Source organism: Cyphomyrmex costatus, unplaced genomic scaffold, assembly GCF_001594065.2.
Source record: "Cyphomyrmex costatus isolate MS0001 unplaced genomic scaffold, Ccosl1.0 scaffold2, whole genome shotgun sequence".
NCBI classification, from domain to species: domain Eukaryota; kingdom Metazoa; phylum Arthropoda; class Insecta; order Hymenoptera; family Formicidae; genus Cyphomyrmex; species Cyphomyrmex costatus.
In genome coordinates, this window is record NW_017276038.1 from 1721069 (window position 1) to 1748160 (window position 27092).

Here is a 27092-nt window from a genome sequence, read left to right on the forward strand (position 1 = left end):
TGCGCGTGTGCACCTTCACTGTTACACCCGGCAAGACTTCTCTCCCCTCCGTCTCTCATCTCGCAGCGTGTAAGGTACACACGTGCACGCGGGCGCGTGTATCGCTGTCACAGACGCTCACGCACGCACGCACTCACACGGGCTCGCACGCCCGTCCTCTTCGTCTCTCTCTCCCTCTCGGTCCGCCGCGGGTTCTCTAAGGCGACTTACGCCTACACGTTGTAGTTGCAGCATCCACACTTAGCCCTCCTCAGTCCAGCGCGTGCCTCCACGCGACCAACCACCACCTCGATCACTGCTCTCTCACTCTCGCGCGGATTCACGCTCGCGGTGGCGAACCTCAACACACGTCCGCCGCGAATTTCGCGCTGACAGTGCTTTCGGCCAGCGCCTGCTTGATCGCGCGCGGTTGATCAAGTGGCCCGCCAGTGTCCTGTGCGACAGTGTCTCGCGATCGGAGAAAATCGAATCAAGTGCGTTGGATGTGACTGTCATGACGAATGTCGCGTCGACGCTTTCTAACGGTTTAATGTTACGAGTGTTTGGCGAGACTATAAGAAAGCTTCGACGCGTTTTGCAGCATTGTGACATTTATACGGTAAAATCTTATGAATTACTTTTATTAGAGCTACCAAAATTCACTGAAAATTGAATGACAGTTGAATATTCTTCAATTTTGTTCTCTGGAGCACTTGTTTTTTTCTGTAAAACGGAATAAAAATAAATGTATTTTTGATATTTCAGTAATTCAGCATATCATATCCTAGCATTATCAATTTTTATAAAAATAAGTTCCTATAATAATGCAGAGTAATATTTAATGGACATTCAATTGTCTTTGAAATTTTAAGTATATTTGGGAATCATGACGTTCGCATTTGACTATCTATCTATGTAATCAATATTTCATGAAAGAATAAAATAGTTGATTGAAAGTGGTGATCGTGTATATCGTCGTAAATAGGTGAATTGTTCGTGCGAGTTGTATTATCGATGTTCGGAATAATTCGGTCAAATTTCGGCGAATATTTTGTGAAGAGTGTTCATCATCAAAAAAACAACTTCTCAATAAATTTTAATAAAAAATATTGCAATCGAGCAACAGTTGGTCAAGTTGTAAGTTATCTAAAATATAGACATACGATAGAGACGCGAGCGAGTAATCGAAATTCGTAATTTTATCGAGACGAGCAGGAGCCAAGTGGAGAATTTACATTCGATCGCCGATCACTCGGAGGTTTGATCGAGGAAACCAGTTGACGATTGAAACGCGGATAGAACCGCGCGTTTCGTTGACGATCATCGACGATCGCGTCCGGTCTCATCAGGGCGACGATAATACGGTGAACGAGACAACGGGGGAGGCGAATCGGCAATTTATATCGATTCGTCGATCGATCGGGAAACGTCGCACCCGCCGCTCGACGAGAGAACGTTGGCACGCGGATTGGAAATCGGCGGCGAGCGTGGGTCGACACGCGGCGCCAACCTGTTGCTCGAGATCGGACTCGTTTCCATTTAGAGGACTACGGGAGCCCAGGCCGAACTGGCTGCCGTCGCTCCGACACACCGTGGGACCCGTCCTCGATCCGGAGCCAGGAATTAATCAACCGGACCAGCGGAGTGTTTCGACTACCCCACTTCTGATTAACGCCCGAACGTGTCTTGATCGAAGATGCAGTGGGATCGAAAGGACTCCGTGGTAGTCTTCTGTTTCGAAGCCATTGATACCGGTTGTTTCTGATTAACGTCGCGTTTCTCTGAAGGAGGCTGTTGACGATAGGAGGTCTTCGAGACACGTCTTCGACTCGAAACCAGGGATTAATCAAACGGACTTGTGATTAAATGGCGTCCCAACGACGGACAATTATCAAGCGGATTGTAGAACCACGTGTCTTCAAGATAGACTTTCCATTCGAAGCTTGAACTTAATAAGAATAAACTCATAAGTGGCGCGAATGCATTTCTTATTAATGTTGGAATGTGAATTATAAGTAGAGTGCGAACGTGTATCGTGTTGAAATAATCCAACGTAGTTTTCATAAGAATGCGTACCGCTCAGCGTTTAAAAGTTGTCATATTGAATGTGCACCGAGAAAGATAGAAATCCGAAACGCAGATTCGTATGTCTTTGAAACTCAAGACTGATGTACAACTCCGAGACAAAATGAACACCATCGGATTCAAAATGTTCAGTTATTCAGTGATCAGTTTCGTGGTCCTTTGGGCCAGTCTGTCGTCGGCCAGCCTTTCGACCAGCGAATTACTGGAATGTCGAGCGAATTTGACGGCGGCGATCAAAAACGATACGATGTTCCTGGAGAAGGTGCGCCAGTCCGACTACATCTTTACAGGGAAGGTCAAGGAGCTACAGCACGGACAGCTGCTGCACGTGCGCGTCAAGAGGGCGATCAAGGGTGCGCTGAACGTCACCGTCGACCTCGCGGTGAACGATACCTGCGGCCGTTACATCAGGCGCAGTTACACCGGCATCTTCATGGCGCGTCGCGGTGCCAACGACGTTGGCAGGATCGTGATGCACTTCGGCCCGGTACCGCTTACGCTCGCCAACCTCGACAGGCTGAACGCTGCCGTCAGAGGTAAGCTCGCCGTCAGGCATACCATTTCGTTCCTCGCTTTCACGCGGAACGCGAACGCGGCGGGAAACGTTCGCGCGTTAACGAGACACTTTAACGTCGCGCTAAAATGCTTCCCGTTAATTGGATAAGTCGGAATACGGACTACCCGACGTAGCATCGCCGGGCGCGAGATACAAGCGCAGCGGCTGCTTGTCCGTTTCACGTTTAATGGATCTCGGTCGTCAGGCGAGAGATTTCGCAAGGGAATGCAGCTCGCTTGGATTGTACAGTTTGCGCCATTATTTAGTACTTTTTTGTATACATACGATTTCGATGACGATCTCGTCGGGTTGATTTCGGAGCCAAATTGTAAAACCTTCGACAAAGTTTAGGAACTCGAGATTTTAACGATTTTTGAGTGCAAACGGATGTCTAAAGAATTTTTTCTAAGATAAATCTTTTAGGACTTTGATGAGGAAAATTTATCTATGAACAATTCGCACAGATTTTGCTAAATACTATAGACTTGACAGAATTGTATTAAGAATCTTTCAGCTTTGTTTTGATTTGTGGTGTACAGAAATTTATTTATGTACATTTCTAGCTTTCTTATTTGTTATACAATTCGTGTTGCGCACAATTTTCTTTATAAATAAAGAAAGGATTTCACATTCGCGATGATTCTTACCTTTTTTCTTGCATATTATGCAGTATTCTCTTACAAGAGTCATGCGTGAGCGTGTTGACACGCAATGTGTTGTTGCCACGTAGGTGGATAAAACACGTCAGTCGGTTAGCATTCAAGGTCCACTGGACAATCGTCTCGGCAAAAGTATAAGAGAGCTAGAAACAACTATAAAGCATCTTCTTATGTGAATTAATTTCGGAGAATATGTATAGTAAACATTTTTTTTTAATCGCACAATTGATTTTTTAAACTACGTTTCTAAAACATATAAATGACAATGGCGATTGTATATTATATAGGTACATTGTTAATTCATAACGTCGTTAAACTGTATCCAATTTAAGTTACCTTTAATCATTTCTATAGGAATTTCTATATATTATATTACAATATATTTGCTTTTTTGCTTCTTTAAAGACTATATTGAGAAATTTCTCGATAATTCGATGAGTCACATGATTCTGCGTAAAGTCTGATTAAAATCTCAACGAAAAAGCGCGCGAAATGCGTGGCTCGCGTGAAAGTTTGATTAATCGCGTCGCTTTTAACCCCGAGGATTATTAAATCACGGCCATTTTGCCTCACGCACGCTGGCCATACCCCTTTTCATCGCGTTAATCGCGCTAAATAAAGCGACGCGCATTATAAATAAATTACGACTGTAATTTAACTTCTTTACGATCCGAGCAGTGCTTAATTCCTCCCTCAGGGCCGATGATACCGTTCCGACATGTTGTACCCCGACGGTCCCTGGAATTGTTTCGTGGACTATTAAAGAAATTAATGTAGGAATTATAAGAGACTGGCTTCCCGGGGCACATCGCAGGCTCCGAAAGTGATAGGGAGTCGTGATTTATTTAATAAGCGGAGATTAAGTGCGGTCTCTCTCTCTCTCTCTCTCTCTCTCTCTCTCTCTCTCTCGTCGCGCTCTAGGGTCCTCTTGTCTTTTTGCTTCCGAGATCGGTTTACGGTCGAACGTGGCGCGACGACGATGTCAACGACGCGATACGACGACGTTGATGAATAAAAGTTCCAAGCGCAGGCCCCCGCGGCCAATCGTTTAATCTCAATAACTCACAATGACGCCTGGACCCGACAAGGCTATCGGACGTCGCTTTCCCCGATCTGCCTGTTCCTTTTTCCTCATCATTTGCAAGTTGATCGGCATCGTAAGTCGCCGTAAAGCGTCGCCGGGATCTTTGACGAAAGCCGTCGTGTATAATTAGAAGCTTTTCCGGTGGTACCCGCGGGGCCCGATTTGAGTTAACAAGAGGAGTTTAAGTTCGCGAACTCGAGTGCCGGCCGTCAATCAGAAACACGGAAGAAGAGGACCGTTTGAGAGAGGGTCGTCACAGTTATTTACGCGAAATTGTCTTACGAGATAATGTATTGCATGATATAGTAGTACGACCAATCAAAAATCGGTTCTAAATCCTAAGATCTAATTACTTAAATTTAATTATATATATATATATATATATATAATTACCTAAATATTTTTTTAATTATTAATTATTACGATGTGTCAGATATAAAAATAAAACATTGAAAAATATTCTCTGAAACTGTTGGAGTGAACTTCACTCTTTTTCAAGATTGATTAAATTTTCATTTTTCAGAATGAGATTCAGCTCCAAAGAATTTAGAGAGTATATTTGAGTTGTCGAATGTTTTATATGTTTATGTCAGCCGCATTTAGGACCGAAATGCGCAGACGCTATTACTTTGTTACTGCTGCGCGCATTTTCAGGAATACAACTTTGTCTATAATTCCATTGTGTCTCGAACGTTCTATCTAGAACGAGGATGAATTCGGCGATTTTTCCTCGTGAATTCGATCATTATTATCTCTATCGGCATACTTATGATACACACTTAATCATTAATTAAGGGTTTGAGTACAGATTGATTTTCAAATTTCTGAACACCTAATCGCAAAAATGTCACACAATTAACGCAGTTAACTCATGCAGAAAGAGGTAGCGGTTATAAGATCGATGTACTGTTAACTCGTGCGCACCATCTTAGGAGATAAGTTGCCCACCCCTCTTCTTTCTCCGCCAATCTTGTCGTTCGCTTGGCCGATCGCGACTACACGGCGCCGAGTTAATCACGATGCCGGTCGTTCATTGGATATCGATTTTCTGGATTCGACGAGTCGCCTTTACCGCACGGAACGGCGTTTTATGACGCGGACGCAGCAATGAGGATCTATCCTGTTTGGCTCGCGCATGAATTTTGCTTGTGGGAGGAATCGCGATACCTTCGAGCACACGTGCGCGCTTTTTTCAGGGCGCTATCGACCTCTTCCTGGTACGTAATTTTCGTAGAAGTCGCTCTCGATTAAGTTGCAGAGTCCTCCTTTTATCTTAACGATAAAAGACGAGATAGTGTACTTCTGGTGATAACGTACATCGTTATCATCGCACTCCGGCAGTTCCAGATTGCAACCTCGTGTGAATGGAATCTCGTACAGATATGCTAAATATCTATGGACGATAATAAACGAACAACATATCTGTTTTCTCTCATGTTAACATGAATAAATTTCATATACGTTAGGTTTCCGTCTCGACCGGGAAACATTAAACACGTTTTTATTGAAATTTTAACTTTTCGCAAAGATATCGTTAATTTGCCATCGTCGCGATACCGAATACCATAATTACCAGCACGGCTTGGCGAAGCTGCACCTGGTCGCCCACGTCCGCGTTTGTGTATGGTTTCGTGTCTCACTTGACGCCTGTTCTCGGCGCGGCAGCAGGACGCGGTGCGACGCGACGTAGCGTTTTCTCCGCACCGCGGGTCCTAAGACCCGATTCAGGCGAGTCGTCTCTCTTTCTCTCGGGGGATCAGCATAATACGGTGCCGGCCCACGCGTCCTGCCAACACAGGCACGCCCAGTCACATAACTGCCCAGGTGTGCCTGATTTCGAGGACTTCTCTTGTGCCCTCTTGTACCCTACAACCCCCCGCGAAATATAGACAAGTTGAAATTTATTGGCGAAAATTTATCTTGTAAAATGTACTGAACGAATGGATTTGGAACTTTGAAATTCCTTTCCGCAACTTTTTTTATGCAGATAGATGTGCGTTGATTGCCTTCTTGATATAAACAAACATATAACGTTCGATTCAAAATTTTTTATATTGTAGTAGTTATGCACCTCCAAAAAATGGACTTTGATGGCTCGGGATAAGAGACTTGTAGTGTCTCTCAGTTTTTGAACATGGCCGGAGACACTACCGCGTTTCCTGATATATATCTGATTACAAATTTATCAAATTTTTTAAATAATGTTTTCTGAAGAAGCTGTATTAGGAAAGAAATTTAGTTCTCAGCTCTAATTCAGGTTTAATTGAGTTATTTTTTAACAACAACCAAATAAATATTTTTTGTTTATATAACAAAAAATGTATGTAAATATTTTAATTGTTTTCGCAAAAAATATATTTTTTTACTTCGTTTATTGCAAAAACATTTGTTTATACCGAGTAATGTAGTTTGCATAAAGTTACAGTTTTATTCGGTACATTTAAACAAAAAATTTTTATTAAGTATATTTCAAATTTTTATTGTTATAGCAAAATTTTGTTTATAGAACTAAATATTTTCCAAGCGTGATTCATGAATCAAAGTGTTTCATGCATGAGAAATTATGCAATTTAATTTTATTAAGTACAATATATAATTCTTAATTTCAAGTTATTATCGCTCTTCATTAAATATAGATGAATCAAAAATTATTAGTAAAAATGAGCTTAGGATGACGTCAATACAAATTAGATGCCATAAATGAGCAGCGAAAATATAACAAGCAGTACCATATCGATATGAAATGCGTCGAATCTCGTGTTATAATGTACGATTCACCGTCTATTTGTTTGGCTTGTGCGGGCAGAAACTCCATTAATTTTTCATTGTAACATACCGTGAGTGCCTGAAAGAAGTTGATAATGGATCCCCGATTGAGGCTCGCGCGACTATTGTTACGGGCAGATGCGCCGCGGTCGGCACTGATTTCAAAACAGTAATTATCCGCGCCCACGCGCTGCGCTGACCAAGTATGAAATGAGCCGCGTGCCTCACCGCGATCACGATCACGATCCTCACGATCGATGATATCTCGGGGGCACCGGGCGGGGAGATCGAGGCAATGATCACGGAAGTATAGGTAACGCGAACGGGGGCGCGAATCATTTGCCAGGGTCGCGCTTCTTCAAATTGCTACCTTATAGATGCAGCGTGAAATTAGCGAGCTATATGCTTCATTAACTCCTGTCGTGCATAATTTATAGTCAATCTCGAGTTTTCTTAAGATATACTTCTTGATAAGATTCTTGATTTCGCAGTTACAGTTTTGAACATCATTACTGTTTTATGAGCTTCGAATTCTCGTTCGCTATACTTTTACGGAATTTAATAACTATTCATTAGCAAGTGGTCGCTGCATTTTGATAAATTTTTAACGTACTGTACCGTGTTTATCGCGTTCTGACGCGGTGTCGCCGATTTCCCTGGGGAAACAGTAAATGAAAAGCAGAAAAACACGAGATCGATAAGTCACGCTTCATTAATTTCTCTCGCGTGCGACAATTTGTAGTCGACGGTGCGTTTTTTAGATAGCCTGGTCAGCAGGATTATGGTTGGACACGTACTGGAGCGCAGAGCAGTTATCGACCATAATTTTAGCACATTTTAGTCATTAATAATTCATCAGCGACTCTAACATGCGGCGGCCGGGATTAGAAAAAAAAAAAAAATAGGCGCGCGTAGATCAGATTAAGTAGAAACCGGCTGATGCATTCTGAATAGCGCCGCGACGAATAAAAGTCGATGTACAGAGCGATGTTTTAATTTAACGTAAATTATGAGACAGTGGCAGCATACGAAGGCAGAGAGCGATGGTTTCGTTAATCTAATTTATTATCGAGTCAACAATACCGACGGTCATAATTAGTCGTGCATCAAAAATGCAGTACAGTTATTGACCATAATTCTAGTTATTAATAATTCATCCGGCGACGCCAGTACGACGAGGAATTCCGTTTATAGCTCAGGCAAGACGAAATTAGATGTAAAAATGCAGTAAGAGTGATATACTTCCTAAATGAAGCCAAGACGAATAAAAATTGTGTATGTGGATTGACACTCCAATTTAGCGCAAATAATGAGATAGTGATTTGTACGCCGTAAAACATGAACAGCCTCTGGTCGTATGTAAATGATCGCCTTTAATTTATTCTTACAATTAGAATATTCATTAATTATCTTTATCAAACTCATTCATGTACCAACATTTTTTTTTTACAAGAAACTACTATATTGCACGATATTAATTTTATATAGAAAAGTATTAGAGAGATGCGGTAGTAAATGCCATGGAAATTCTAGCATTAATTTATGTGGAAAATTGTAACTTTTTTACATAATGTTTACGGTCCATATAACTGTTCTTACACAATCAGACCGTCGAGTACCACATTCATATTAGACTCACTTATGTAGCAATATTTGTTTTTACAAAAAGTAACTTGTACTGTATTAATTTTATACAGAAATGTATTAAACAGATGTGATAGTAAATTCCATTGAAAATTCTAACATTAATTTATGTGTGAAACTGTGGCCTTTTACATAATATTTATGATTCATATAAGTGTTCTTACACAATCACACGGATTAATAAAATATTGTACTCGTATCGAACTTATATTTATGTAGCAATATTTAAAAAAGTAGGTTGCTTAAAATAACACGATATTAATTTTATACAGAAAATAACAGATACGTTGGTAAAAATTTTACGAAAACTTTAACATTAATTTAGATAAAATTGTAGCTTCCTTATATAATCTTTATGATCCGTATAAGTGTTGTTACACAATCAGACTGTTGAATATTCGCCTATACTGCTATCAGTTTCTACATTTAGTTTCTCTACATTTTATTTTTCGGTATATTTTAAACGTAAATCGTTTTAATACTAGCTTTTCTGTCTTCAGTTTAATCACGCGAGAATGTATTACACGTCACATATCTTTTCAAACCTCTCCAGATTGCTTTAATACACAACATTCAGCTTGTATATTTTATATAAATTGATTGCCATAAATTGGCGGAATATTAATGGTTACGGAAAGCGGTGCAGTCTCGCATTTCTTTCGACAGGCGAAAGTGAGTCTAGCATGTTATACATAAACAAAGACCGTTTTTCCATTACATTTATGTTCTGCAATTTGCATAGCACTCATTAATTCTCGATTTAAAGTGTTCTTTATGAAACATTTACTAGAAGGAGATTATTTCATTTACGAACAAGCTTAACAATATGTATGGGCATTACCTTTAACGCATGCATCCAAATAATGTCTGAGAGTCTGTAAATTTTTTGATTTATCTTAACTATCTTTTTATCTTTACGGGTTTTAACGTAATTCGTTTTATCTTTCTTTACGCGCGGCTGCGTGAAGTATATTTCATTTCTGGCGGGACAAAGTATAATATCTAGGACCGGTCCTCTCCTGCCGCCACTGCGCTTGCGGTATCTGCATTTATCGGTGATTGTGATTTATAGCGGCAGCCTTTAAATGGTCTGCAAGTCATTCGTCGACTTGCGAACTCGATGCGATGTCGCGCGAATTTTGCGCGAGATCAAAGGCGCGTTGCTAATCTAATAATCGAAGTAATCCGCTGAAGGCGAAAGACCGAACGTATTTTGTCCGAGAGCACCTCGACGAATCGGAGAGAGCATAAACATTGTGATCTGGATTCACTTCAGTCAGGACATGTAAGACCGACGACGATTTGTGAACGCGAAAATATCATCGCACTCGATGACTAGTGATGCAATTTGAATTCTTAAAATAATTCATACTTTTTTTCTACTCTGTTTTTTAAAAATTTATAAAATTGTGATATTGATTATTAAATTTTAACCCAAAGAACAAACATATATCTTTTGACGAAAAGAAAATATGATTCTTGGAATCTACTAAAGTTTTTATTATTAGTTATATTTTCTAAACAATTTTTCACGTTCAGAATTTTGAACAACAAGATTATATGAAACATAAAATGATTTCAAATCATGGCTATCTAAAAATTAGGAAAAGGATCAGCACACTAAAAAAATATACTACATTTGAACAAAACTAACTAAATATTTATTTATAGTAAATAAATATAATAAATAAATTTCTCAATAAAAAAACATAATTAAATAAAATTAATGGTTCTCGTATATCAAATAAATATATCTTTATACTTATATAGTAAATAATATAGTTGGTAACTTTTCAAATAAATGATTTACTAAAAATTTAATACATTTTTTTTCTAGTACAGAACTTATAGTCACGAGTTAAAGTTGAAAGTTGAGAATTTACGAGATTCTCGCAAAGTAGCTCGAGGCTTAAGATTTTAGTTCCGTTGCACAGACATGACTCAAGACGATGGAATATTGTAAGTTACAATCAGAGTTCAGGAGGCTATATAATATTAAATACGACAACGTTAAATTCTTCGTCTAATTTTCACGTCCGTCTGGTTGAGCGTTCGATCCCTGCGGTAATCGCATTGCGAAAGATTACTCATCGAGAATAATCTCCGCGTCTAAATGCCTTCCACAAGTGTGTACAAATCTGAGAGCGCCGCACGATCGTTTAATCCGCCGGCCGCGTGGGTGGGATTAAACTCCCGCTCTATCGATGGTATAAATTTGTCGGTCGGTCCTTAATCTCGAGTTCGCTGCCTTGGAGGCCGGGGCGATTAGGATTTACAATGTGCATACCTTAGCCAAGGTATGCACGTCGTCTGTCACCGTCGGGCACCGCGCGGACGGCCGGCTACACCGTGCACCGCGGAGGCCGATTCCGAGGGGATTAGTCGGCTGATTGTTGCAGCTCTCGGTTGTTGCAGCGAGGTTTACAGGCGGCGGCTTCCACGACTTGTGTTGCTCGCATTGCTCGTGCCGGTGGTAGGCGGCTGATTGCGCGCCCGCGAGAGCAGCTCAGCATTATGCACGCTTTGTAAACCGAGCCGCTGAAAAATTAGTCGCGCGCGCGCACGCAAAGTGCGCCGGGGTAACTCAATACACGGGACACATGGCCTAAAGCCAGTCTCGTCAAGCGCGTACGCAATGTGTACATTTTCTTTCATCAACCTGATCGAATTTGGAATTCATTTCTTTTTTTTTTAAATTTGTCATTTTTGAAACAGAAGTCATCGAAGGCTCAGAAATTTTTAAAATATGCAATGCAATGTAAATTATTATTTAGTCATTTGTTTATCCGTCCGACCAATTATTTGTCTGTAAGATTGCTAAAATGTAACTTGATTTTTTTTAAGTTTTGTTGTATAATTACTAAGTATTGTTGTATAATTAAAAGTTTTTGTTGTCTAATTATTTAGATTAAACTGCTTGTTGTTACATAGTTGTTATCATTTAAATTAAAATTTTTTAATTATTTTAATTTAAAAATTAAAATAATAAAAAAATTGCTCTTTGCCCTTAAGTTTTGTTTTTGGCAATAAATGAGATACTTATACACTAAAAAAATTGAATTTTAATAAACATTTGTTTGAATAATTCTAAATAAATACTTGATATATGTAAACATATATGTATTTATTTGATACAAAAACTATTAATTTGATTTAACTATCATTTTTATATTGAGTAAATATTTATGTATTATAAGTAAAAAAAATGTTTACTTACAGTATTATTCAAAGAAATATGTGTTAAAATTTATAATAATTTTTTTTAGTATAAGATCCTTACCTCCGTGAGGTAAAATGTGAGTGAATTGAATTGATATTTGTAAAATTTAGTTTTCCATTTTCTGATTAACTTATGGTTTATATTTAATCTTAATTAACCCGATGATAATGTAAAAATTGTGTTCTTCTAGTTAGGATTAATTATTCAATTGATTGTTTTTGTAATGATGAGAGAATCAAAAGTCAAGGTCACTCAGATTTTTAATAAAATAGGGCAAGCCAAAAGGAGTTTAAAATGTAAATTTTAAGAGGTTATAATATATTATATATCATATTTCAACATTTTTAACGAAATCCTTTCAATAATTACAGATTTTTTTACTGTACTCAGTTATATCTATCGCAAAGGATTTATTAAACATATTGTAAATTATTAACTTTTGGTGTATATTACGTAAATTAAAGTTGCATGAAGGTTCTCCGTATCACTTATGAAAGCGGAAGTTAAAGAGTAAGTGAAAGATGTGCAATTTCTAGCCGCGTAAAAATTAATTTGTCGGTTGCGAGATCAAGAAATGACGGTACTTGGTTTCGACTCGTCATCCCTTTCTCATTAGCGAATGAGTAGGCGTAAAGTTAGAGTAGGTGGAATTTACGAGCATGGTTGCTTCGTTATTAGTGAGAAGCGTCGTTTAGTGGCGACATACAAATCGCGTATCGTTCCTCGTTTGCTTCGTACCGCGAAAATTAGCGAAGCTTCACTTTATAATCGTTGAAAAATTAATTTCTGCCCTCGTCTACGGCCCGCTATTACGTACGTCGCTTTTACGTAACTCGGTCATTCTATTTTGGATCCTTACCTTTTTCTCGCCCTCTCATCGGTTATTTTCTTAAGCGCTTCGGCGACACTCCCGTTTTCCGTCCTTGCGAGAATAAAAAAAAGGGGGAAAGGGAGCGGAGAGGAGATGCGCTTCCGTATGTCAGAGTCACGATCTCTTCTCCCTCATCTTCTCAGCCAATAAAAGCTTTTAACGCCCTGGCTATAATTCGAGGCGGAATAGGAACGATGCCTCGGAAAACTTCGCTTTTGCGTCAATATTGTTATAGGTAACGTTGTTATAAGTGCAATGTCGAATATCAGACTGCACTTACTCATGTAGAAAAATATCTAATTTTGAAGAAAAATAACTGCGAGAAAAACTATCTTTTAGTTTTTTTTTAGAAAATCTTAATTTTTACTTTTAAATTTCGAGAAATTTAATGTTTTTCAATAACATTTTGATCAAGACATGGTGGTATGTCAAAAAAACATTTCTTCCACAGTAACAAATATTTTTAAAGTGACTTTTTTAAATTAGCCATTGAGTGTAAAAAAATTATGTTTAAATATTTTTTACTCCCTAAAAATGACGCTTATATATATATTTTTTTTTTTAAATTATAAGTAATTGTTCAATAAATGTAATAATGCGTAATAATTTATGCTCAGCAAGTCATTAGAATACATATTTTATTTTTATGATCGTTATCGGGGAACCGTAATAGCATTTGTGACGTACGTATTTTAAAAATATATCAGTTTCGATACGTTTTCACGTAAATGGACAGCTTCATTATTAATCTCAGGATCACATCTACAGCTTATGGCACACGTGGAAAACGTTCTTTCTTTCTTTCTTGCTATTTCTCGCGTTATTCAAAGTCTACCGAATAGCCTGGAGCAACAGATCCAATCTTCTTCAATTTGTTTGGGCCCATGGAGAACGCGGACCGGCTAATTTCTCCAGGCGAGTGAAACGCGCGTGGCGATGCTTCTCCGCCCCCAAATCGGTTTTAATTAAAAGATTTCGCTTCACGTCGTTATGGGATTTTCCCATGGGCATTGGCCTGCCCTTCGTGGGACAGGCTGCAGCTATCGGTCCCTTGCTGAAAAGAAGGGTTTCTTTGATGCCTTTGATCGCGCTGACTCTTCTCGATGATGTTTTTATTTTTAACGAGTGTGAGAATTTCATATTAGATGATAATTTGCAGTTACGTAATGTTACATAAGTAGTCATACAAATGAGAGAGAAAAAGAGAGACAGTTATATTTTAGACAAAATTATGTAATGTTGCTTGCAACCTTTTTCTTAACGCTGAAAAATCTCATATGTTTAATTTAGACATGCAGCTTGTATTTCTAAGTTTTTTTTTTTCTTGAAAAGAGTTAAATGATACCAACTTGCAGTATTCGATCGCTTGTGTATCGCTCGAAATGAAAGGGCGACTCGGCCGGTCGTGTTTTGATTCGATCTCGATGTGGCGTGGCATCGAGAGAATACCAGTTTGCTCGCTTTCCCCGGCGTGTAAGACCGGGCCATTAATTTGAGCGCGTGTCATGATATTTACGGGGGTGCGCGGATCGTCAGACTCCCCTCCCCCCTCATCCTTCCTGCAACCGCCTTCTCGTCAATTAGTCTTTCAGCGTAGTTCAGCGAGCGCGAGCGGGAAGTCTTTTACCTCTTTTTCTTTTTCTCCGCTTTTTTCGTTCGACAATTTCTGCCTGTCTTAGTGATCGCCTCGATATGCCTTCTTGTGCTTGTTCTGTCGAATAATAGAAGTGGATTTAAAAAGAAAATCCTCGAAGAATTTTATTTTAGATATTCCTCTTAAAAAATAATTAATTACTAAGAAAATTGTATATGAATATAATATCGCAATTCTTTTATTTTTTAATAAAAGATCTTCTATCTCTACCTTTTCTATAGTAGAGTGTAGGTTACATTAATTTTTATATAACTAAAAATTATTTAAGAAAAACTTTGAGCGTCCGGCACTCCCCAAGCAGGGTATTTTGGAGTAACGAAGGGTTGATAATATTATATTTGAGCACCTCACTTTCTTTCTAAGTGTTTTTTGTTGCAATTAATATTTTGAACTATCGTATGTTACTTTTGTTTTTTGAACGTCAGTTCAAGATTAGACACTCAATTGATTTTATTTATAAGACATTTATAGGCAAATAATGCGCGCGTCGCATCTTTATTACAGACTCTTCGATAAAGATTCTGTCCGATAAGTAGAGGTGTAAGTATAGGTGTTATATGCTTTGACAGCCGTCACTATATTCTTACCTTACCCGCTGTTCGCTTTCTTCTCGAGCGGCACGCGTTTTATTTCGAGGTACGCCTTTATCCAGCATGCTGGCTCACCATGACACGAGAGACCTGCCCTTTTCTTTTTCTCTTCGATTTTTCCAGTCCTTCTTGGAGAAGGCATCAAGCTACCGATTCCCGACGCCGTCGGTTAGGGTCGAATCCGCACGTCCCTTCGACCTTTCCTCGTGTTCTCATGAAGTCAAGGAGTTGCAATCTCGCCCACTCTCTCGGGATGCTCATAAAGACGTTACTGCTATTATTACTATTATTACCATCGTTATCGCTGTTATTGTCTCGCTTGGAACGCGTGCTGCACGAAAAGTCGTGCCAGATGGCGATCTGCGGCATCTTCGAACTGCATGTCCAAACATATTGGCTGTACCAGAAATTATTTACATCCTTTTTCTGCAAATGAAGTTTCTTTTCTCTCTGAAATCAGAGGCACTTTTTGCTTAAAGAATTTATTACTGTCATCTTTTAGGTCTTAATATTTAGGACGCTCTTAAAGTAAATTTCAAATTTTGCATTGTTTATTGTAAGGGTAAAATTAAATTTTTGAAATTTTATAAGATATATTTTAATATTTTTTATGATGCTCCGATATTTAATTAACTACCGTACTGTTTTATTTCGTGTCTTTTGTAAATGTTTTTTGAAGTAAGTAACTTTTGAAAGACCTTGTATAATAGTTGTGTGTGCTTATCTAGTATCACCGGATTCTTTTAAGTATAGCTAGCCATGAGATCCAATTTACTTCTCGGTAGGTTGAATATCACGATCGAGCGCGCGATATTCGTTAGAATAACGTGCCTCGAGATTAGTATATCCATCGTAAATTGGAGCGTCCGTTATTCCAAATAATACCGATTCTTCCATCTGGCAGTAGCTACTGACGATCTCATAGAATCAGTTTTATTCGAAATTAGTTAATTAAAAAAGTTGTGCCTAAAGTAAGGAAAAGAGTAACAATACTGTACTACTATCAAAAAATGTCCGCACTGCAGTCAGTAGAAGGATAAGAATCTGAAAAATGATGATTCGAGTCTTATTTTTATTTCTTTCTTCAGTGTAGACATTTTTCGTTTTATCTGCGAAATAATCAGCATTCTCCGAAGAGAAGACGAGGACGCGGAGAATCGTAGGCAGGCGTAATCTTGTGAGCTCAAGGGCTTTTGATCTTCGATGACCGAACCGATTAAACCATCTACGTATCGAATGAATAGACTGACCTTCCTGTATCTACCGATCGGAATTTCCGGCTTGTGGCTCGCGGACACCGAGGCGCAGCAATTAGACAGATCGGAATCTCGTTCTCGCGGCGCACATCGTTAAGACCGCCGCCATTGCTGCCGGCGGGTGGACGACCGGGGTGGCTTTAACGACGATTTTGATGAATTTAGTCGGATTTAATTAGGAGGCGCGCGTTTTCGTGGCCCGTTACTTAAGGCGGCTCCGTGTCCGCGTTCGAGGACGTTGAGAATTGAGTTTTGCATGGCCGCCGGACAAAGCCATAAAATACCAAGCGTAACAGCTTTCAATTACGGGTCCCCGTATGCGCGCCGTACGGACATAGGTAGGCTCGGCCGCCACCGTTAAGGGGGAAAGAGGGGAAGCGTGTCCGCGAGAAAAAGCAAACACTAATCGCGGAATTCCCTCAGTCGTCCTTGAAATTATGTGTTATTTGAGCCTTGTTACGCAGGGCGAAACGCGCGATTGCGGTCCAGCTGATGCGAGGAATCGAAGAGGGAATGTATGTCAACCGAAATAACGTTGGGCAAAATTGAGTAGATATTTTGTATTTATTACTGCACTGAGAACAAAATTCAAATCAATTAAAATCTTTATCACGGGCTGTCACTAACATAAGTAATTAATTCATGTACATTTTTATTGATACTAAGACCTTGATTATTGAAACAATAATAAAAGCCGGTTTTGTATTAATAAAAATATACATGAATTAATTACTTATTTATTACTTTATTTATTACTTGCGACAATTGTTCGGCGCGCAAAGACTTAGAAAGACTACATATATCAATATACAAATTCACATGTGCGTGAAGCTAGCACCGCCATTTTGAAAAAAAAAATAAATAAAATTTGTGCTGAATTGTGCTAGATTTGTGCTACATTGTGCCGCAAGAATTAATGACATAACTCAAAAAACAAAGCGTTAAATTGAAAAAAACGTTTTTTTCGCCAGCACCGCCATTTTGTTTAATCGGCAAAATAAACATTGTGCTGAGTTGTGCTCGATTTGTGCTACATTGTGCCGCAAAGATTTCAGCCGTTCTTTCATAACACCAAAAGTTATGACTAAAAATAGTTTTTCCCTCCGTGTTCGGTTTTGTGCCCATAAATTTCTGCCATGATCGGGTTTGTAGTGCTTCCATGTGATCGATACAGTATATCTGAGTTGTGCTATCGTAGTACAACTCAGCACAACCATTATATTCGCCGGCACAGCGATATTAAGGGTACTTTACTCTTGAGCGCGACCCTTCGCGCAAGGCTTTTTTGTTCAAAATTCGGGTTTATTATGCCTCCGTGTGATCGATACTGTATATCTGAGTTGTGCTAACGTTTTTTGAGTTATGTCATTAATGCTTGCGGCACAATGTAGCACAAATCTAGCACAATTCAGCATAAATTTTATTTTATTTTTTTTTCAAAATGACGGTGCTAACTTCACGCACATCAAATTCACGCGAAATTTTATATAAGCAACCAAGACCCAACTAGACTGTTATAGGCTTCGTAGTCGTATTAGTTAATTACTTACGTTAGTGACATAGATTTTAATTGAATCAACAGTATTTCTTCTCAGAGAACAAGTTAAAATGTAAATTGTTGGTTAAATAATGCAAAGATTGATAATTTGAAAAAATATGTTTATGCATATCGCATTTTCTGAAATACGTATATTGTTGATGAGAGGATGTCAGGATTTGAAGAAATCTGTCGTATATAAACCAACCGACGACGACTGTTACTCTGAAATATTTTTGATATCTAATTGTAAGATTAGAGCAGACTTTCTCTGCGAGTAATTTGACTTATTATGTTTTATTAGAAAACTTTGTATCGTCAATTGAATGTAGTTTTGCTTTGTGTCTTTGGCTGTTAACGACAATTTCGATGTCTGGCGACTTTGAATATCTATTGTTACTTCGCGGCAGCATTTTCTGCGATTCCGAGATGCAATTAGAGATTTTTGCGTGAATGCTCGTAGCGTGCACTGTGTCATCTAGTGGATTCGCGCATGATTGGCGTCACACAGAAGTTGCTGTAAAAGGCATCGGGACAAGGTGATGAAGGAACGTGAATGACGGGTCGCGTGTGTAACTGCGGCGATTCATCAAGCCACAAAGTAATACAGAGTGTTTTGCAAAGCTAGCGTGAGTTTTGCCTTATGTGCTGTGATGAAGTAGATTCCCAGCAGATTTTATTGAACGCGTCATCTAAATTTAGCGAATATTCGAATTCAGATATGTATATCTAGCTTCATTTGAATTTAATTGAATCCTCAAATAGATGGAAATCGATAGCGCGAGGATACTTTGTGAGTTTAACTTTTAAGTTAAGTAAGTGGTTTAAAAATCTTCGTAAATTGGAAAGTGCAATGCTTAGAATACTAAAAAATTTTAATTGTATTTTTTTTACTAATACATTATATTACAGTTAATAAATTTATATAAATTATATATATAATGATATATGTATAATGTAAAGGAATGTAAAAACAATAAACTGTAAGATCTCTGGATAATACATATTTTATTTTCCTTTTCTAGAATAAGATTTAAAGAAAAACTATACTTTGTGATTATTTCACCTATCTTACTGAAAGTTAAAGTTTAGGCATTTTTAGAAACCTTTTATGAAACAAAGTATTTTACGATATGAGCCTCTTAATAAGTTATATATACAGATTTCTTTGAAGTAAAATATGTAATTATGATTTTTAAGAACGAAGGTTTTAAAGAAGTATATAAAAATTAAGAAAAAAAAAAAGGAAATAACGATAATGATTTACGTTCATGTGGCTGAAGTGCGTGAAATTTATTATTTATAGACGTTTAATTTTACGAGTTACATTTGAGGACTGAGGACAAGAAATACATAATGGACATATTTTATATTCTCATTTCGTCTCCGACGTTATATTGAGTTTCGATGCAAATTTTATGAAACACCCTGTGTGATTGTGTCATTCTATAATGGCATGGTAATTGGCGATTCGTCAAGTCGCGGACAAGCTACGGAGTTACTCGCCGTGTTAACCGCTCGACCAAGACACGACGCAAATTTGCCGGGAATCTTTGGAGCACTCCGCCCGACGACGAAACGTCCGATGAGGAACGAAACGAGATAACGTATAGCAAAAGGAGGAGTACGAAGGAAAGAGGAAGAAACGGAGAGGACCGCGTGTGTTTTTACGCGACGTGCAACGCGAAACCTGATTCGTCTTACTCTTTTGGAACGTCATAATTACGCCGTAATTGCGCGTTCGTTATTTGAAGAGAGGAGGTTATGCGACGATTATAACGTATCTTTCCGAGGAAATTATCTAGCAATTTCTCAATTATCCGGCTTTCTCGCTGACAGTGGGCGTGGATCCACCATAGATATAGGAAGACTATTGAAAAACGATGTAAGAACGACGTGTCAACTCGACGCATTCTATTTTTGCTTTTCTTTCTTTTATTCATTATCCTCGACATGTCGCGTACGCGAAGACAGGAGGTAGACGAGGAAGTGAGACTCTCGAAATTTTACAAGGAGAAACAATTAAATTTAAAAAATTCTATATTGTTAGTGCTTAAATATTTGTGTAAATTCATGTATCTACAAAAATATTTTATAACTCTCTAAGAATGAATTACATACTATAAGTTAAATGTCTGTATGAGTCTCTTGTTGGTTATAAGTTATATGTATATTTATAAGACACTATTTATAAGATATAAGGTTTCTAATCTTTATTAGAAATTTTAAAGAATTTTTCGAACTGGTAGATATCGGTAAAATAAGTTGAAGTGAAACAAATATAGTTTGTTCGGTAAAGAACAGATCTATAATTTAAAAACAATGGGAATGTTCTCTAAAATTAGCTGTAAACATTTCGCGTTTGAATTTGAAGTCTTCTCAGTATGAAAGAAACAATTAAATTATGAAAATAACTTTTGTAACGAAAAGTTCAACGTTCGTTGATCAATGCATGGCTCACGTGTTATTCGTAAGAAAGTTTGCTGAAGATTCTTCAAAATTGACTTCAATATAAGTATTTTAATAAATTTTGTGAAGAGATAAATTTCTATTTTACCTCCATGACTGAAATCTTGTACGCTCATCATTCTCAACAAATTGTACGATGAGGTTCAGCTGTTTTTCTGTTTTAACTCCAAGCCTTTTCGCTTTTGAATTCGTGAAGAAGAATCTAAATCGTACGTCGCGTGTGTTTACTCAGACAATTTTTCATCTCCGCGATCGACGATTCATCGCTGACTGTTCCGTTCATCAAGTCGTAAAAAAATCTCTATACAAATGCGCGCGGATTCGTTCCCTTCCCGCATTTGTCCTCGACACGTGTCACTCTTCCCCTCCACGCGGAGGATGGGATAGTGGGTGGAATGTCGTTACACGCGTGCCGGTTCTCTTCCCGAAGAGAGAGAAAGGAGGGAGGGAGAGAGAGAGAGAGAGAGAGGAGAGAGGAGACACGTTGCGACGTCGGGTGGATGGAATGTCTTCGATGCACCCAACTCTCTCTCCTTTTCGGCGTTTAACGCCGTGGTGAAACCAGTTTCTGTTTTCTAGAGAAAATTAGAATTCCTACTAACTAGATAATAAAATTGCGGCGGTTTTCATCTCGTACAATCAAGATATGACGTATCCTCTTTCTTTCGCCTCTTCGCCTGTCCAAAGCACAGACGGGCGAATTTGTTTTGCCTTCCACAGCTTTGTTTTGTTGCACGAAGATTTGTTGTGCAAAAATATCAACGAACGGTTTTGTCGAAGTATATTTAAAAATTTAGTTATATACTTAACTTATAAATACAAATTTGAAAATAATTTCGTTAAATTATTAAAATAATTATGAGAGACGGTAAAGCATGATGAACTGAATGATGCAAAAAGTTTTGATATATTTGCAAGCTTCAGCGTTCTCTCTCTCCCTCTCTCTCTCTCTCTCCCTAGATATTTATTTTAATAGTCTACATATATCAAAAAGTAAACTTTTTGCTCATCATGCTTGGATTTCCTACTTAACTTCTTTGATAGTCTAATAAATAAGTTATTTTCATATCTACATCTAGCTAAATTTTTAGATGCTAACAAAATTATTTCTTCCGCGTGTAGTTTTATAGAAAATAAACAAGTTAAATGTTTGTGCACAGTAAAAGATGATTAAAGTTCTGTTAAAATTGTTACAGTCTTTTCCGGTTGAATCTCTCGTTCATAATTTCGAAATTATCGATGATTTGTTCTTTCACAAGACAAGATAGAATGCTTTTCGTCGAGAAACTTTATTTGTGAGGATTGAATCATCCACTGTATACACGCCGCACGAGTCTATAGTTCAGCACGTCCGCTTCCAGTTTCGGACAGGTTCGCCGCGGGCGAGACTCCGCTACTGTTAGACTACTTGCCGGTTCCACATAAGGTCGTAAAATCGCGTCGAGAGCGTTGTACGGAATTCGAATTAAAAGCGTATTTCTCGAAGGTAATCCGCCGGTGTTTCCTTTGCATATAAAATGAGATATAAAATGTACATCCAATCGCGACTGAACGCGATCACTGCGTTGCAGGCTGATTAAACGACTGGTCGATAAGGAATCCTATCACGGATCGACTTGCTAGATAAGCTAATCGATGATTTCTCTATAACGGAAGTGCTTCGACTATCGGGAAACCTGCAAGTAATGTCATGCAAAATGCATAAGAATTTCTTAACTTCTGCAGAGATAAATTAAAGAAAATAGTAGATAAAACGGTGGATTAATTTCTACTTTCCTTGTTAGCTTCTCTCTTATCAAATTTGATTTATTTAATAAAATTTAGATTGTTTTTAAAGTTAAAAATTTAAGATACGCGTAATTTTTAGAAAAAATATAAAACAATCTTTTCTTCGCGATTTTTAAAGGAAAATTAGAAGAAAGATTTCCTTTTCTTTTTTTTATTTTATTTTTATTTTTTTTTTTAGAAAAATGGAAATATTTTCTTGGATTTTTTAAAAATGATAATAAAGAGGATACATTATTGAAGAGAAAATATCCTAATTCATTAAATATCACATATAACTTATTACATTTATATACGAATAACCGTTTAATTTATAATTTAGTTTTATATTATCTCTTTCTGAGAATAAGTTAGGCACGTTAATATGACCTTCAATTCTTATTCTATCGGATATTCAAAAATGTATGCCGAGCATACAGGCCGAGACAACGTTCTCGCATGTAACATTTGCGACAGACCCGTTAGTCCTCGAGCGTCCTCATCTTCTCACTTTTTCCCGTGTAGAACTTCCGTGACAAGTACGTGTATTTCACCTAATGTTACGTACACAGCACGTGGCCACACGTGGCGAGTTTCGTGAGACGAAAGTTTTCAGTCAGAAAATAGTGACAGACAGCTGATCACTTAATCAATCAGCAAGAACCAATATTGGGGTATTTATGACATACCATTGTACGTACTTATTATACACACATTAGTTTAGTTCAGCAGAAAAAGTAGCTTTGCAGTTATTGTATTAAGGTTCTTTAATATGATTGGTTTATGTATAATTAGGTTTAATGAGGAACTAAGGACAAGACAAATCATATTACAAAATTTTACAACAGTTGCAAACTTTTTCTATAGGACGCAACTTTATCACTGAATTATTAGTGTTTGAGAGCCTAGAAGATTTTTTTTTATTTCTATTCCAGTGGCAGTAAATATGAGATAAATAAATATAAATAAATGAATAAATATGAAACAAGTAAATATAAAAACATAATTGTTGCACGTAAAGATATAAGTAAACATTTATTTATAAGCATTAGAAATTATTAATTAATTTTGCTCAAACCAAAATTTACCTGCTTTACGCTGTAATTAAATTGTCGAGCATTAAAGATCATTTAATTTCTTAATTTTCTGTTCTCCAAGAGAAATACTTCCAACAAAAGACTATCCAATGAAACAGCATCGATTATCACAAGTTAACACAATTGAATCCCACATTCGTGTTGGGTGTCCTGTATATCATTAATATCTGATGGAAACAATTCCATTGTTTACTGATGTGCACGATGAAATGCGCAATTATAACTTCGATCGCGGCGGTGGACCATTAAAAACCTCGTTCTTCGTCGAGATGAAAGACGAAAGAGCGACTCTCTCGCTCGAATCCTCGTCCTGGGTGTGCGCGACTCCGGTACATAATTTATGAAATATAAATCCAGAAGAAAGCAACCCTCAACAAATTTGACCACACCTCACCACGCCCCCTCGCGTGGTACTCTCGGTCTTTTCCACCCTCGACATACCCTTCCTGTCTTCCCTCTTCGTCCCGTAATTCTCTGCGTCCGTTCACACCGGTAAAATAATGCGCCTTCGTTTTTCTGCCGCGGTTCCTTTCGCTCCGGGTCCTTTGTCTCTCCGCCTCCGTTTGTCCGTCTGTCTCTCGTCCTGCGGCGTTCCTTCGCGGGCCTGTGTGTGCCAGAAGAGCCATTAAAACGGTAGAGCGGTCCAAAGCGACCATGGAGAAGACCAAGAGACGAATGACGTCGGAAAGAAGAAGCAGGGAGGGATAGGGCATAACTGACTCATTTGTTTGGTGAATCGACTTTCCAGTCTCGCTGGCCTCAGTCTCATCCACGTGTCCGTCATTACGTTTTTCTCTAATTGCATTCTCGTCTGTTACTTCTATATCTTCACATCGCGGGAAAGTTTACTTAAAACAAATTTAAAGAATTTCAATATTTGATGTTCAGTTTTGTGATTTTTCTGTTCTTTAAATCCTATTACTGATTTATTTTGGTTTTTGTTTTCTTGAAATTAGATATCTGTTTGAAAAAAATATTACTAAGAGCTACTATCGAAATTAAAACTTTTATCATATTTTTTTATTGTCTTTCTTATTTTTTAGAGCATTATACTCTCTTCAAAATTTCAGTAATAAAGAACACTGTTGGTATAAGAATTCTCAAAGCTCTCATGTAAATCCATGAGTTTAATTATTTCAAAACTCTTTTTAGGATTCTCGATAGTGAAAGCGAACACCTATATTCTATGTCGACCGCTACCTAGTTCGGTATTAATAACTGACGATTTCGAATTCATAATCATTTTTTGCGGTTGGCAAGGATCGACCCTGGGTGGCGGTGCCTTCTTCGTAGGAATGGTCATTAATTATTATGCCCGACAGTGTGGAGGGGAGGCGCGAGAGTCGAAGTGGGCGAGGACGGTGCAGGAAGGTTGAGAGAAGGCAAATAAGTAGAGAAAGAAGAATGCGCGAACTAACAGTCCTCGAAATTAGGCAAGAACAAACATTGGCCTCATTTTGCGCCATGAGTTTGCAGTTCTGAAAAATATTTGGCATACGCTGAGAAATCGAACTTGATAATCGATTGATTAAATCGTACTGAGCGAACTTTTTGCGCAAAACTTTATATTTCTTCTTCTATCTTATTACATAGTGCAGCAAATTATACTTAATAATTTCATAGTATTAATTCATCTGCAGTCTATCCGTTGGTCCAGTTGTCCTCGTGAAGGAGGATGAGTACAATTACTGGACTTTGGCCTAAACGATGGAACTTTCTTTCTTACTAAAAATCGCACTACATTAACACAATTTCGTCAAAATCTGATCTTTGATTGCAATTTTCAATATTTTTCCATTAATTTAGCTTGAAATTAACGTTTACAAATAAAAAAATAGAAGAAAATATGCATAAGAGAGATTCCATCATTTGGACCAAAATTCGATAACTTTATCCAGCCTCCATTCAATGATTTACAATTAGCTTCGTTGTATTTTCGATAATAGAATCATGATTCATAGAATATATCAGACATAGTTTTCGACTATCTATTGATAAATGCATGAATTATCGCGCAGTTATTACTCTCAGCTGCCCGTTATTTGAATATTAATTTTTTGTTAATCTCGGGGAGTCTATTTTTATCTTATTGTAGAGTTTATTTTATCTTAAATTATTAACGCAATTGTGTGTGTCGAAGTATAATACTCCCGACGCGATTATACTCGATGATGAAACTATAATATATTGAATGGTATCTTCTTCTTCCTTCCCATTTAGCATATGATTTCACCGCTGATATCATTTGTGCATTCAAAACGATGAGGTCATGTATGCAAATGCATATCCTCCATTTGTTTTATTTTTTTTATATTCTTTTCGACGTAAAACGAGTACCCACACATTCTCTTTCTCAGAACTTACGAAACGCGTGTTGTTCTTCTCCTCAAGTACGCTATTAGGAAAGATCGGAATCGGCATAATCCCTTTGTAAAACTCACATCATATCGTGTTTGCCTTGTGTGTTCGCTTGATGTGGCCTTATTGTTACCCTCACCTGGACTATATCATTTTAGACGGTTCCTTTCGTGGCTGCGGCGTGAACCCTCCGAGCTGTCCAGGATCCTGTCTTAAGTGACGCGAGCCAGAGGCTGCTATTTTGACAGACGAAATTACACGGCTCGTGACCGTAATCAAATTCAATCGCGTCTCTATCGTTGCGTCTAATAGCGGCCTGCCCGCATTGTGTGTTTCATCGACCCAACGACGAGATCTTACCGATTCTCGCGCGCGTGGGAGGATCGTCGTCTCTCCTTCTTTTCTCTCTCGGGCCCCGGAATGTCACGGCCATTATGTGAATTTACCGTAAATTTCGTATTAGGGCCTCTCGCCCCCTCGGTATCACGCGGGGCGCGATATAATCGACCATTGGGACCTCGGCGCCACACGGTGGTCCCCCTATCTCGCACCGCGACATAAATCGGTCGATTTTATCGATGGCCACCACGAAAAAACCCCGAGTGCGTTCCGCTTTGAACGCTTCACGAGTATTCCTCTTTCACGTATGCAGCGTCCAGCATGAGGTCCTTAATTTCGGAGCCGCGCGGTTGATTTATTTTCAAATCACGTTTCGAACTTCTGTGAACGAAGTCGCTATCGCGCATTATATTATTGAGGAATAGTTTCACTACATGCAATCAAAATTCCTTCGCAATAAAATTCAAGTTTATGTCTAATAAATGTAGATACGTACAAAACTATATATACTATTCACTGTTTAAAATATGTATTTGTTAATTGATGTGGATTTAATGAATTTTGTACTTCCGTATAACATTACATTAAATATATTCGGAGTTTTAATGTCTTGTATTTCATCTCGACTCTCAAAGATTATAGGTACTCAAGCCACGAGAGTGGGTTTCGATTTCGACTGGTAGCTCGAGCGAAATTATATTATATTATAATTGGATTTTCGTTTACAAGGTGGACCGATAATTTGCGCGTTGTTCAGATTTCCGTCACAAAGCATGCGCGTTTTCAGGCCTGACGTGACGATACCGCAGCGTCAATCGGGCTGTCGGCTGCATTCGGACCGCGTACACCGCGTATCGTTCTCCCCATGAGTTTAGATAGGGTGTTGGCAGCGGTGGCGAGAAGTGGAACGCGCTCGGTATCTCGATTGGCCGACGAGCTGACGGATCGACAGGTGAATATACAGAGAGGGCTACAAATAGTCCCGTACAAAATTATCGACGGATCTGACGTTCACGGTGGCCGGTATCGTGGTGGACTATCGATGGGGTGGGGAAGAATCCTCATCCTTCCTCCTATCCTTTCATGAAGAGATCAGACGAGAACCAGTTGATCGAAGCGAATTATGAGCAGTTCATTTTATCCACTGACGCTTTTTGGTCCCTT

The 27092-nt window shown here is 38.3% G+C and overlaps 1 protein-coding gene across 1 annotated transcript; it reads left to right on the top strand.

The window, feature by feature from the left end:
- The first annotated feature begins 2167 nt into the window (after positions 1-2167).
- LOC108773152 (uncharacterized) lies at positions 2168-24607 on the top strand. Its single transcript, XM_018538876.1, has 2 exons — positions 2168-2600; positions 24384-24607. Exons 1-2 carry the CDS (start codon positions 2168-2170, stop codon positions 24605-24607), a joined length of 657 nt encoding a protein of 218 aa, XP_018394378.1.
- Positions 24608-27092: the final 2485 nt, after the last annotated feature.